The sequence below is a fragment of the Anolis carolinensis genome, unplaced genomic scaffold (assembly GCF_035594765.1).
Source record: "Anolis carolinensis isolate JA03-04 unplaced genomic scaffold, rAnoCar3.1.pri scaffold_12, whole genome shotgun sequence".
Taxonomy (NCBI): domain Eukaryota; kingdom Metazoa; phylum Chordata; class Lepidosauria; order Squamata; family Dactyloidae; genus Anolis; species Anolis carolinensis.
The window spans coordinates 13474129-13486515 of record NW_026943823.1 but is presented as its reverse complement, the minus strand read 5'-3'; the positions used below and the strand labels follow the sequence as shown (position 1 = coordinate 13486515).

The following is a 12387-nucleotide window of genomic DNA, read 5'->3' as shown; positions in this document are numbered from 1 at the left end:
TTTCCTCTGTGTTTTGCTGAAATCAAAATGAGGCAAAGACTTCAAGACCATTTTAAATAACTGTAATTAATAGCAGAATAGAATACTTAAAAAGATCTTTATGTTAGCTACCCTGTCATTTTATGATAGTCTCTCTGCATATGTTATAATAAAGCATACTGCAAATAGTATTATGTTCGCCAAATAAGCAGGTGAGGTGTCCAAATAGTCACAATATGGCTTTATACTTATCTGAGCAGCTATTATATGTTGTAATTTAGCACTTAAATAAGTATAAAGACTGGCTTCCTGTTCATTAGTATAGTTGGCCCTCTGAATCCAGTGGTTCAATGTCCATGGGTTCAATCATCCACAGCTTAAAAATATTGTCTTAGTTTTGTCATTTTATGAGACAACGACGGAGATCTGTCGTCATAGATATATCTGATAATGCGGAATCTCGGCTAAAGCAGGGCATACATTTAGTAAGGCCTGAAGTGGGGCTTTCTTCATTCCTTTGTGTCCATTACCACTCTAGCCATCACTGGATGAAGTCCTATAGAAATAGATCGCTACCTAGCAAGTGCAATAAAAGAGTAACTGCTTCAATATACCATTTGCAGGTTGGATAACTGTAGACTCGCTAAGCCTTTAGTATTGTGTCTTGGGTATATAATGATCTTCATATATTTTTGTTTGTTTGCTGAGCCATTTGAGAAGAAACCCTCAACTCCTGTTGAGTGGAATGTTCTTTTGCCTTGGAGTTAGCAAACCAATATATTGGGGAGGTTGATGGTATCCAGTTCTGTAAAAATGCAGGGAAGGGTTATGTTGATTATTCAATCCTGTCCGTCCCCTAATGGTGTTTCCTCCTAATAATCATAAACACAAGCGATACAGTATGATGAGGAACTCCAGGGTTTTGCAAATGGTCTCATATATTGAAACACCACATTTTACTGAGGCACTTAGAGAATTGCTGTACAAAGCTGGTATTTACCAGCGGAGTCAGACCTTTTAATCCACAGATGGCTAAAGCAAATAGCAGCTGACAGCAGTGGGCAAACAGTTATTGGAATATTTCTTTCGCTTTAATGCATATTGAGTTAAACTGTCACCTCCCTTGGTCCTTTATTGAGTCTCAGGAATATTGAGGGCAAAGGCATTGGAGATTTCTTTTTCAGGACCACAGCTTTGTCTGATTCAGGAAAAAGGTGGTTTCAGATTAATTCATAAGAAAAAGGGAGTGGGAAGAAAAAAAAGATGACCCCTGTGAGGCCAAACACAGTGCTGTGATCCTTTGAAGGCAACAGTAGAGGTAGGAAGAAGCTGCGAAAGGGGAGAAAAGGAGCCAGTGTTTAGATTTGTAGTCCCGTCCTTTCTTCAGATTCTTGAAAGCATCTTGTATGATCTGTGAAGAAGCCCTCTTTTATCTTCAAACAACTTTTTGAGGTAAACTAACCCACAGTACATTTGGCCCAAGGCTTCCAGTAGTGAATTTAAATAGTAGTTCTCCCAGATGAAGTATTGTATAGATACAGGTTTTGGCCCAATGGTACTGGCAATGCTTGGGAATTATTTCTTCGCATTGTTGTTATTTTTGCGCCGACTTCTCAGTAATGCCGAATGGTTTTCATTTCTCAGAAAATCAAAGCACAAACAAGAGTAGAGCACAGGCCATTGGGAGACCCCCTGAAAAAAATGGGTATGGGATTGTAAGAGTTTGTGAAGATCTGCATCTTCCACTTCTTCAAAATGTCTCTTTAGTTTCCATTGACCAGTCCTGGACCTAATTTTCTCAAGTAGGCATGATTTACTTGGACAAAGGTGGACAAATACAGTATTCCATGTTTTGATAACCTCATGTTTCCAATGCATAGTTGGATCTTTGAGTGGTTGGTCTGATGGTTGGTTTTCTTTGGCTGTAAATATATACTTTGAGAACAGCTGAGGCCTCGTTTAAAGGTAGTAAATTCACTTCCAATTGAACAATTCTTTGAGTTTGGAAGAATTGGTCTGTTGGTCTGCTCCATTTCCATGCCATCCTTCCAGCAGCCACAAGGCAGATACTTTACTTCATTCCAGATCCAAATGCCAAGCTGAGTTCCAAATGTTTCCTTTATTAACTGTGGTTGTCCTGGTTTAGTGGAAAACACAATACAGGTTGAGCATGCCCCACTTTATCAGTAGGCCCTGGTGTCCTACTAACACCTATAAATGACTTAAAATCTGGAATAAATCATTAGATGGCTGTAGGACATCCCTGAGATCACACCCTTGTTTTTCCAGTTTAACAACAAGTATTTTGATTCTCCATTAAAGGCCTTGTCAACAGCAGTCCTGTTGAGCAATAGATACGTTCAGGTTAATTTTTAATGGAGAAGGGGCCATTATGATCTTTCATTCAGCTTCACGGCATCATTACCAAATGACAAGGAAAAGCAGGTATCACACAAAAAGGTCCAGTTCTCCTGGAGTAAATGGGTTAGCCAGTGTCCCAAAGGGTTTATATTGGTATAATAGCTGGGCATCTCTCATTCAGGACATCAAAACCTTTAACTCTGTCTTAATTGGATGGGGATCTACTTGGGTCTTCTGGTTGCCTAATGTGGAACGGGAAGGATGTCTTGGGATGGGTTCAAGAGCACCATTCAGACCTTTCCTCATCAGTGCTATTGACTCATTGGTCATACCAAGCAGATCAACCCCATGTTGAAATGAAGCTAGCACTCTTAATTTAAGTCAGTCTACGATCATGTAGATTTTGATTCACCCAAACATTGAGGTTAGTAGAGTGGTGTATCAGACTATAATAGCTGTCAGTTACATTTGAGATTGCAAGTGGAGCCAATCATCTCAAAAAGACATTCAGTTTAAATTGGTGGATTAATTGCCCTTCCATTCTAAGTGTGACAAGTGTTAATTCCCCTTGGTTGTCCCATTTAGTGAAGCTACATCCATGTGATCTTTTTCCAAAACGAGAGTAAAATCCTGGTCAAAAATTAGGAAGACCTTTAAAACAATGATGATGCAGATCTGATTCCTTGAGGTTTATATTTCTAACCATCTCTTTGTTTCAATTTTTTCTAACAAAAATGTACTAATACACCTGCCCATTTCTTTCAGGTGGGTGTACATGGCATTAGAATAGAATTCATCAATGAAAAAGGATCAAAACGCACCGCCACCTACTTACCGGAGGTTGCAAAGGAGCAAGGTCATTGTTGCACTTTATCTCATATGATCTGGTGAAGAATTTAAACATACCTAGGAACTTAAAATGCAATATTTGACCTTGCACAGATGTCAGATGATGGAGCAATACTTTTAATTGTAAGGGATGACTCTTCTTTAAATGCCACTTATGTGTCCATAGATAAGTCCCTTTATTGGGAATGCTTCTGTCAATGGCAGCCATCAAACAATGTGCTGCAATAAGCTAACTTGAGTTGGTTAATGTCGCAAACGGCAATTGAAACTGGTAAAATAAAGTGACCAAAAGCTGCATTTTGCCATATTGCATATATTAACATATATGTGTGTGTGTGTGTGTGTGTGTGTGTGTGTGTGTGTGTGTATGTATATATATGTATATACACACATGCACACAGTATGGGAAACTTCTTAATGAACAGTGAGAAAATTAAGCACAAAATTATATTTATTGCTGTACATTTCTTGTTGCCTGGCACTCACTATGATACTTACTCTGTGTGTTCCTTGACTTGCTACTTTTTGGGATGGGATAGAGACCAGGAAATGGACTCACGCACCCAGGTTTTGTTCACGACGTTTTTTAGGTGTGCTTCTAAAAACACTATGTGTGAAATGGAGACGTTTTCTGGAAATGTGTATGATACAGGTCAGAGGATCAGGACCAGACAATGGATTGCAAACTTAGTTTCTGCCCCTCTGTGGGTGGAATGGCCTTAAGGCAGGCATGGACAAACTTCGGCCCTCCAGGTGTTTTGGACTTCAACTCCCACAATTCCTAACAGCCTACCGGCCTGCCTTAAGGCCACCAGCAAAATATTTTCAGATGCCAGATCAGGGTCCCCATTAACCATTGCAGCCAAAGGCAGCCTCTCCTGTACTAGGCTATTATATAAAAAGGCACTTGGTTGCCATTTCATCCTTTGGAGAAGCTGTTTGTCATTGAGTCATAAGACCAAAAGACCTCACTTTCACGCTTACCAGCGATTTTCTCATTTCCATTTTCTGTCCTCACTCTTACATTACTTCTGTGTATCTCCGTATAAGAGCTTCCAATATTTATGCATAGCCCCAGAAATAACCCTCAGTCCACTGAAACACATTCTCTATATTAAGAAGCTTTTGAATAATGGTTTAAACTTGTGCTCTTATACATCAACATTGTATAAGAAACAGTGGAGGCTTCTTAAAAAGGATGGGTTGGTGGATTTGCAAAGCACATTATTAACCTCATGAGAAAAACTATACTCAACTGAAACAAAAGTGAGAGTGAGTGCAGAGCAACCAAGGGCCACCCCTGCAGGGCTGTCATCTACAAGCACAATGAACTGAGTGGTGATTAAGCAACCGTTGTTTTTTCCTGGATTGCATTTTTCTTTGTTAAATAACATTTATTTTTATGCCTTTCTATGACAAAAATGTTTATTTCATTTTTGCTGTTCACCATTTTTGGAGTGATATCACATGGGTTCTTTGGGACACAACTTCCTTTTTTAAACAATCATTTGAACTCTTGTGCTGGCATCCTGTTAGTGACATATATAAGTGTAAGTAATCCTTACACCTCCTTTTTGACCAGTTTCCCCCCCTATTTTGGTGATAAACTGCCAATAGACATGAGACACTACACCACGGGAATGAATTATATGACTGTGTATTCAAAGAAATTAAGGTTTAATGTGGATGTGATTAGTATCCATTTTTCAAGAATGAGAAAACAGGTTCACAAGAAGCTGTTGCAATCTAGCTTCTTCTTGTGAAAGCTTATGAGACCAGTGGCCTTTCAGATGTGGTTAGACTCAGCATTTCCCAGAATTTCCCAGTATTGGCTCTGCCAGCTGTGGCTGCTGGAAGTTCTTATCCAACAGCACCTGGAGAGCCACATGTTTCCAACCCACGCTATAAGAAAAAAGGTGTGTGCATCCCCCCTTGGTCGGGGAATAGCCAATGACACACAGCAATAATGACTTGTAATGCAGTTTCTGATACTTGTTTCCTAATACATGTTTTGTGATGAATCTCAACAGGATGGGACCACATTCAGACCATAGATTCCTTATTGAGGAAAGGAGGCTACAAAGTTCCAATTACAAACGATTTCAGGAAAACAATAAAACTGACCAGGTATGAGGTTGCTTTGATATATGCTGATGAACTAGGATCTGCTTACTTGAAACCAGTCATAATAAACAGTTTTCTAAAGCATCTCCTCGAACAGCGTCTAAGGTTGATTTTAAGAAAGTATTTGCAGCAATTGATGAGTCTCTCAAATGTAGGTCAGTTTGAACAAAACTAGATATCTGAACCCATTCTGAGGCAATTTTAGCTTTTACGTTGAGGAAGAAAAGGCTATTCTTGTGTAATGCTTCTCAAAAGTAGCCTTTGCACTGATCCAGGTCCACAAGCCATCAACTGCCAGAGTTTCTACCGTAGGAAAGAACTTGTGGGAATGTAGATCTATCCTTGTGTGGAAATGTGATGTAGCATGGCCTCTGCCTTCCATAGTGCAAACATTACAGAAGCTTGGGTCTCTAGGTCCTCCAGTGCACCCCTGTGGTCAACCCTTGCCAGAAGTTGACTATAGAGTCATGCTGAATGACCTAGACAGTCTGAGAGGAGAACACATTCTACCAGAAGTTGGCCATAGTAATCCTGTAGGACCTAGAGAGAACATATTAAAAAAATCTACAAATTGTGAAATCCCTAGAAGTTTGAAGTCTCAAATGCGGTAGGCCAATTCTAAGGTTGTTTTTTTTTAATAATGTGTGTGTGCGCATGTGCGCATACACACACACACACACACACACAACACATTTGGATATTTATGCCCACTTATGGCCATTCCAAGAATTGCATAGGATTCTCTTTGGCTACGAACCCTCAGAGGTAGTTGATTATTGCTTTCTGTTGAAATATACCCTAGCTTCCCATGGCAGTCTCCCAACAAAGTACTCTCTAGGCCTCCTTCACTTCCAAAACCAGATGGGATACGGTTTTTGAATGAGCCATATAATAATAATAATAATAATAATAATAATAATAATAATAATAATAATAATAACAACAACAACAACAACAACAACAACAACAACAACAACAACTTTATTTATACCCTCCCACCATCTCCCTGAAGGGCCTCGGGATGGCTCACAAGAGCACTTCAAAGTGCTGCACATAAAACAAATAATACATAAGCATATAAAACAACAAACATAAGTTTATAAACAACAAACACACACAAAGCCCCATCTAATAAAATGATAAAATTCATAATACACAGTGGAACCTGCAAATAAAACTGGCTATCTACAATTAGCCAACCAAGGTGCCAAAGTGCAGCGATCACTAAATCGTCAATTCTGGCCATAAATTACACAAGGCCTGTCTAAAAAGCCATGTCTTTAAACTAGCCCGAAAGGCTTGGAGAGTTGGGGCTCACCTAATCTGTCTAGGGAGGGAATTCCAGAGGTGGGGGGCCACCACCGAAAAGGCTTTCTCTCTCATTCCCACCAACCATGCTTGAGACAGTGATGGGACCAAGAAAAGGGCCTCCCCAGCAGATCTCAAAGCCCGTGCTGATTCATAGAAGGCGATGTGGTCTCGAAGTTAGGTTGAACCCAACGCGTATTTGTTGTATTCATTGAGGGCAGGTTTGAGGGTCAACATTATGCATTTTGATAGGACCTGTGAGTAAGTCAAGGACCACCCCTGGACCCCATTGCCATTTTCCTGTTCAAAAAGACTAGAAGTAGAGGAGTAGAGGGGGTCAATCCTTCTTTAGGGTTCTCCTGGAACACAACAAGCTCATGCCTTTCGCCACTACTCAAAGAAGGGAATGTTTTGTTTTTTTCATGAGAATATGTTTTTAGGGATTCCTTTTGAAAGACCACTCCTTTCTTTGCCCTTTCCCGTCTAGGTATCGTAGTGAAAAGATGACCCTGAGCTACACGGAGTACCTTGCCCACCGCCAGCACCACCACTTCCAGAATGGCATCGGGCACAGCCTCCCACCGTACAACCATTATTCCTGACATTGAGCCGCATGACCAGTCGTCCCTGGACCTCTCCGCCGACCTCTTCCCAGGAGACCCGACCCCCTCCTGGTCTAGCTATCTCTATTACTGTACCATTTTATGATGATAGTTTCCGTTGCCATGATGACGCTTCTCCGCAGCAGGTTAAGTTCACCATGGCAACGGGTAGAAACGCTGCATCATTCACCCTTCATCCTTTCTTTTTTTAAAAATAGTATTAAGTCACTGTGGGCTTATTGGGTTTTTTTTGACAGCATATAAAAACTCGGGACATATATATATATATATATATATATATATATATATATATATATATATAAAAATTTAAATTTCTACTTCACGAACATTGACATTATATCAATCAAGGGTTTTTTTCCTGTGGATAGAGGGAAAGAATTTAACACTTAAGAGTTTGAACTAGAGAGAAAGGGGAAAGCAAAGTCAGCTGCTCATGAAATCATAAGACATATCGGTTTGGAAAACCTGAGTAGAAGTAGCCATGCGGTTCCTTAGAGTCCCCATGAGTTAAGATTTTTCATTTCATGTAGATATACATGAAGCTCAGACTCCTATCCTGGTCAGCCCAGGAGGGGGCACGACGACGACGATGATGATGACATAAATTGCCTGATTAGGAAAAAGAAAAAAAGGCTATGATATTTTTGGCACAAGCGATGCCGTAAATCATAGGACAAATGTCATGGCATGCCAGGGCAGGGGTCCTGGTTCCATTGACTTCGCAAAATGTTTATGACACGAATCACTGGAACTAAAATCTCATCCCAAGTGGCTGATTCTTGGAGAGGGAGCGGTCCACCTTCCCGCCCATCCATGGCGCTTGAAGGAAGATGGCTCCTCCCTTTCCTGGTCAATGCCTTGTGCAGTTCTTCTCTTTGGCAGAGGCGAGTGACCGGCGCACCGTCATGGTTTCACGCCCAGCACTGATGCTGTTCTGCGGCTTCTGAGACAGGGGTTGCTTCCGTTGCCAAAACGGTTTGGCACGGCACAACAGGTGTGTTAGAAAGTCAGTGGATCTAGGTATTAGTGCCTTCAACCAGGATGCAGGCTTTACCATAATAGTGGGGAAAAAAGCAGGGAAGTAGAACCATGACAAAAGACTACATCAAACTGAGAAGTGGGAGCAAAATCCAGCTTTCTGCTCCCTGCTTCTTGAAATTTGAGGCATCTAGCCTTGGTTATGTTTCAGTTTAGCGCAGGCCTGCATAAGTTGTGACCCTTCAGGTGTTTTGGACGTCATCTCCCAGAATTCCTGACCATTGGACAAGCCGGCTAGAGCTTCTGGGAGTTGGAGTCCCAAACATCTAGAGCAGCGGTTCTCAACCTCTGGGTCCCCAAATGTTTTGGCCTACAACTCCCAGAGATCTAATCCAGTTTACCAGCTGTTAGGATTTCTGGGAGTTGAAGGCCAAAACATCTGGGGACCCACAGGTTGAGAACCATTGATTAGAAGGCCACATGTTGCATGGGCCTGCTTTTGCCCAACAATTAGTTGGTAGAAAGAGTTAAGGAGTAGTGCGTTTGGATATCAAGTGTCCAGACAGTACTGCGACCAAGAGTTCAGCACCGTGATGCTGGCTAGTGTCTTTCCCAACATGGAAGAGGACAAGGGAACTATAGATTGCCCCTTCAAGTAATGGGAATGGGATAGGGTGATGTTTGTGTTGCCGAAAGGCTTCCCATTGGAGCCATTGCCTTGTTCTGTGCACTTGCAAATCACTCGCAAGCTTTTATTATGGCAAAGTGTATTTCCAAGGGGGTAGGAAGCCTACCCATTGCTAAAAGACCTTTTTCATTTGGTTGCAACTAGTAGAAAGCATAACCTTTGATGTTATTCCAAGAGATAACTCTTGAGTACCTGGGGAAGTAAGTGGAGCTGGTTTCACAGGGGCCACTGTCATTCCTTCATCCACAGTGTTTAAACGTCCAAATATTAACTTTTTCTGTTTTAATGCCTTAATTTTTGAAGTGAATGGAAGGCCTGAGAAACGCAAGGTACAGACGGGCGGATAAAAGAGCTGTGGCCACTGCTTCTTGTCGAAGTTATTCAGTACGGTTCTCTCTTTTTTCTTTCCCATTTGGCGTTTTGAGAAGTGGCTTCACTCTGAAACGAAAGCTGTATCATCCAGGTGTATTTGATTGCAACTTTTTTGGTGTTTTTTTTTTGCCCTCAAAAGGGAAACTTGAGCACAAGCTGGAAAAAAATAACCATTGTCTGCTGCAAACATTTGAGAAATCAGCCATAGCCACCTGGTCCCATCATTCTCCATTATCTCATTAATGGCTCATGCTTGTGGGTGAGCTCCTCATTAGACGTTTTTTTAAAGAAAGATCTATTATATATATAAATATATGTGTATTTAAAGGTGCTAATCAACCTTGAGCAGGTCACGTGACTGGTCATGCGGACTCTAAAAATCATATCAGATTTTTTTTTAGAAAAAAAATCCTCAATATATGCAGATGTTATACAGAATTTCTTACAAGTGTAATAATGATGATATACTGATTTAAATAAAAAAAAATATCCTGCAGGGTTTGAAGGACAAGGTCAGCAATACTTCCCACCGTGGCTTGGGGGAGAAACTTTTTTTAAAAAGACAATTTTTGTTTCCTTTTATATATGTGTATGAGTGTGTAACACAGCATAATGCACAATTCGTTTCTGTCTCTCTCTTGCTGAATAGCTGTTGCTTGGGGAATTTCCCAAATGAAAGCTCAGAGGGTCAATGCAAACTGGAAAGGTGTGCTTTAAAAACATAAAACCTCCAGACTCTTCTGAAACCGGTTTTGCAGTGACAACGTTGTTAAGACGTCAGCTTTGGGCAGAAACTTCAGCAACGTTCTGTTTGTACACATAGATCAAACTCAAGTTTCTCTGAGTCTTTTATTTAGTGCTGCCGCCACCTTCCTTTATGGTGATGAAAAGGCCGACGGCACTTAAGGACATGACGTCCTTGGTGTGTATTTGCAGGTTTGTGTGTACAGAAACACTGTGTACTACGGAAGAACAAGAACACTCAGTCTGTTCTCCTTTAAATTGCCCAGAAGGGAGGACAAAGCTTGAAATACGTCTCCTGGTTAGGTTTTGTGCAAATTTAACATGGAGGAGATTATCACATGCTGTGGTGATTCTGCTTTAACTGCTGCAATGGCCGCCTCCTGTGGCATCCTGGGGTTTGTGGTGTAGGGCCTTTTAAAAATCCTCAGCCAGAAAGATTCTGAGCCTCCCTAAACTGCAAATCCCAGGATTCCACAGGAGGCGGCCATAGCAACAGTTGAAGCGGAATAACAGCAGTGTATGATAACCTCCTCCGATGTTAAATGTGTACAAAACAAAACTAGGAAACATATTACCATCTTAGGATTTTAAGAAGTCCCTCTATAAACTACAAATCCCTAGTTTCCACAAGAAGCAAATGTAAAAAGCAAAATAACCGTGCTTTAACAGCATCATGCAATGACCTCAAATATTAAATTTGCATGAAAACAAAACTAGGAGACTTATATCAAACTTTGTCCTCCTTCCGGGTGATTTTAGACCAGACTTGTGCTATAACAGTGTGGTAGTGTGATCTTGAGTTTTTTGGGGAGCGGCGGAGCACGGGGGAGTCTGGGTCGAAGAGGGAATTGGTTTGAAATCCTAATCCTCATCTTGCGGTTGCTGAGCGTCAAACGGTGTTTTTTCCTTTGCCTTATTTCATTCCAAAAGGCTAGCTTTAATCACTTGGTTTCTGCACCTGTAACCTGTGCAGCAAGCCTCTTGAGCTCAGCTTGAGACGGTTTGGGACCCTCTTCCTATCCTGAAAAAGACGAAACCACACGCACACAACGCAGTTGCCAAGTAGATGGGGTTTTGCATAGCGCTGTTTTGCCTTCGTTGTGCCCGCTTTCCCATTTGGGGGGAGTCAACAAGGACGGTGCCAAGCGGTCGCCCCGAAGCAGCTGCCTCAACCCTCCAAATATTTTGTTGCGTTTCCTTGATTTCTTTGTCTTCAACCGTGTGGGTTTTTCAATCCGTCTTGGAGTAGATGACATCTCTTGTGTGTTGGATTGTACCAAAGAATCCTTTAAACCAAGCCTAAATGCTGCTCCGGAAAACAAAACTAAAAAAATGAAATAAAGCCTGCCTTCTGGTCCTTCCAAAGTCTCTGCAGGATATAAAAAAATGGGTTTAACTTTTTTTATTTTTGTACAGTTTCTAACTGATTTTTTTGCTAGTGATGTTAATTGAATTAAGGTTTTTTTGGTTTGGGGTGGGGGATGGGGCGGGGGAGGAGGAGGAACAGCCGATGCAAACTCCTCCCTTGAAATAATAATAATAATTAAAGAAAACCCTGGTGACTTTTATGTTTAAATAAAATGATATAGAAACCCGACGTGTGCCTCTCAGATTTTAAAGGGTTTCTCGTTACATTTATTAAGACCAGCAATTGATTCTTTATATACAAAGATATGTGTTTTTTTCCTTGTTTTTTTATTACTGTTTCAGAAGAAAATAAAATAAAATGAAAAAAAAATAATTCCTTTTGCTCTGGATCCAGTCGCCGTGCTGGAAAATGCACTGAGAAAAAAAAACTTTTGTAACAACTTGTGACTGTTTTTGTATATCGAAGTTGATTCTTTTCAAAAGATTTGGATCTAGTTTCTAAGTTATTTTAGTGTTTTTATATGTTATACAAGAATTTGTTCACCAGCATAAACTAGTTATCTTCCATGCAAAAAGGTGAAACACACACAGAAAAAAAGAAATGGGCAAGAAAAACTGCCTGGTGTAGTTTTTGGCGGCCCGTATTTTCTTTTCCTTCCTTAGTAACTTGACTCCTGATTACAATATTATCACAGAATACCACAAACCTCCTTCCATTTGAACTAGATCCTCCTTCCTTCCATGTTTATTTGCTATTAGTGTGAAGAAGAAGAAGACAAAAAAAACTTGATTAAAAATGGGCATTTTTATAAGTATGGCTTATAAATGGTAAAAAAATGAGGGGAAAAGCAAAAAAAATAAATATATATCTAGAAGGTAATTTGTGGGTCTGTGAGATATGGCTGTGGAAAGATATTGTAGTAGTTTTAACACTATTGTTATTACCTTTTAAAATCATTTATCCAATAAAATAAGGAGAATTTTTTAAAATCA

General features: G+C 40.4%; 1 protein-coding gene across 2 annotated transcripts in view; it reads left to right on the top strand.

Annotated features, from left to right (window-relative positions):
* ammecr1 (AMMECR nuclear protein 1) overlaps positions 1-12387 on the top strand; it is a 100477-nt gene extending 88090 nt beyond the window's left edge. The window contains exons 5-7 of one of the 2 annotated variants that reach the window (XM_062964001.1): positions 3106-3196; positions 5220-5316; positions 7109-12387. In XM_062964001.1, the coding sequence (XP_062820071.1) occupies positions 3106-3196; positions 5220-5316; positions 7109-7223 (303 nt within the window). In that variant the 3' untranslated portion in view covers positions 7224-12387. Of the gene's footprint in view, positions 1-3105; positions 3313-5219; positions 5317-7108 lie in introns of those variants that run through there. The other variant, XR_010001073.1, reaches the window with a different exon arrangement.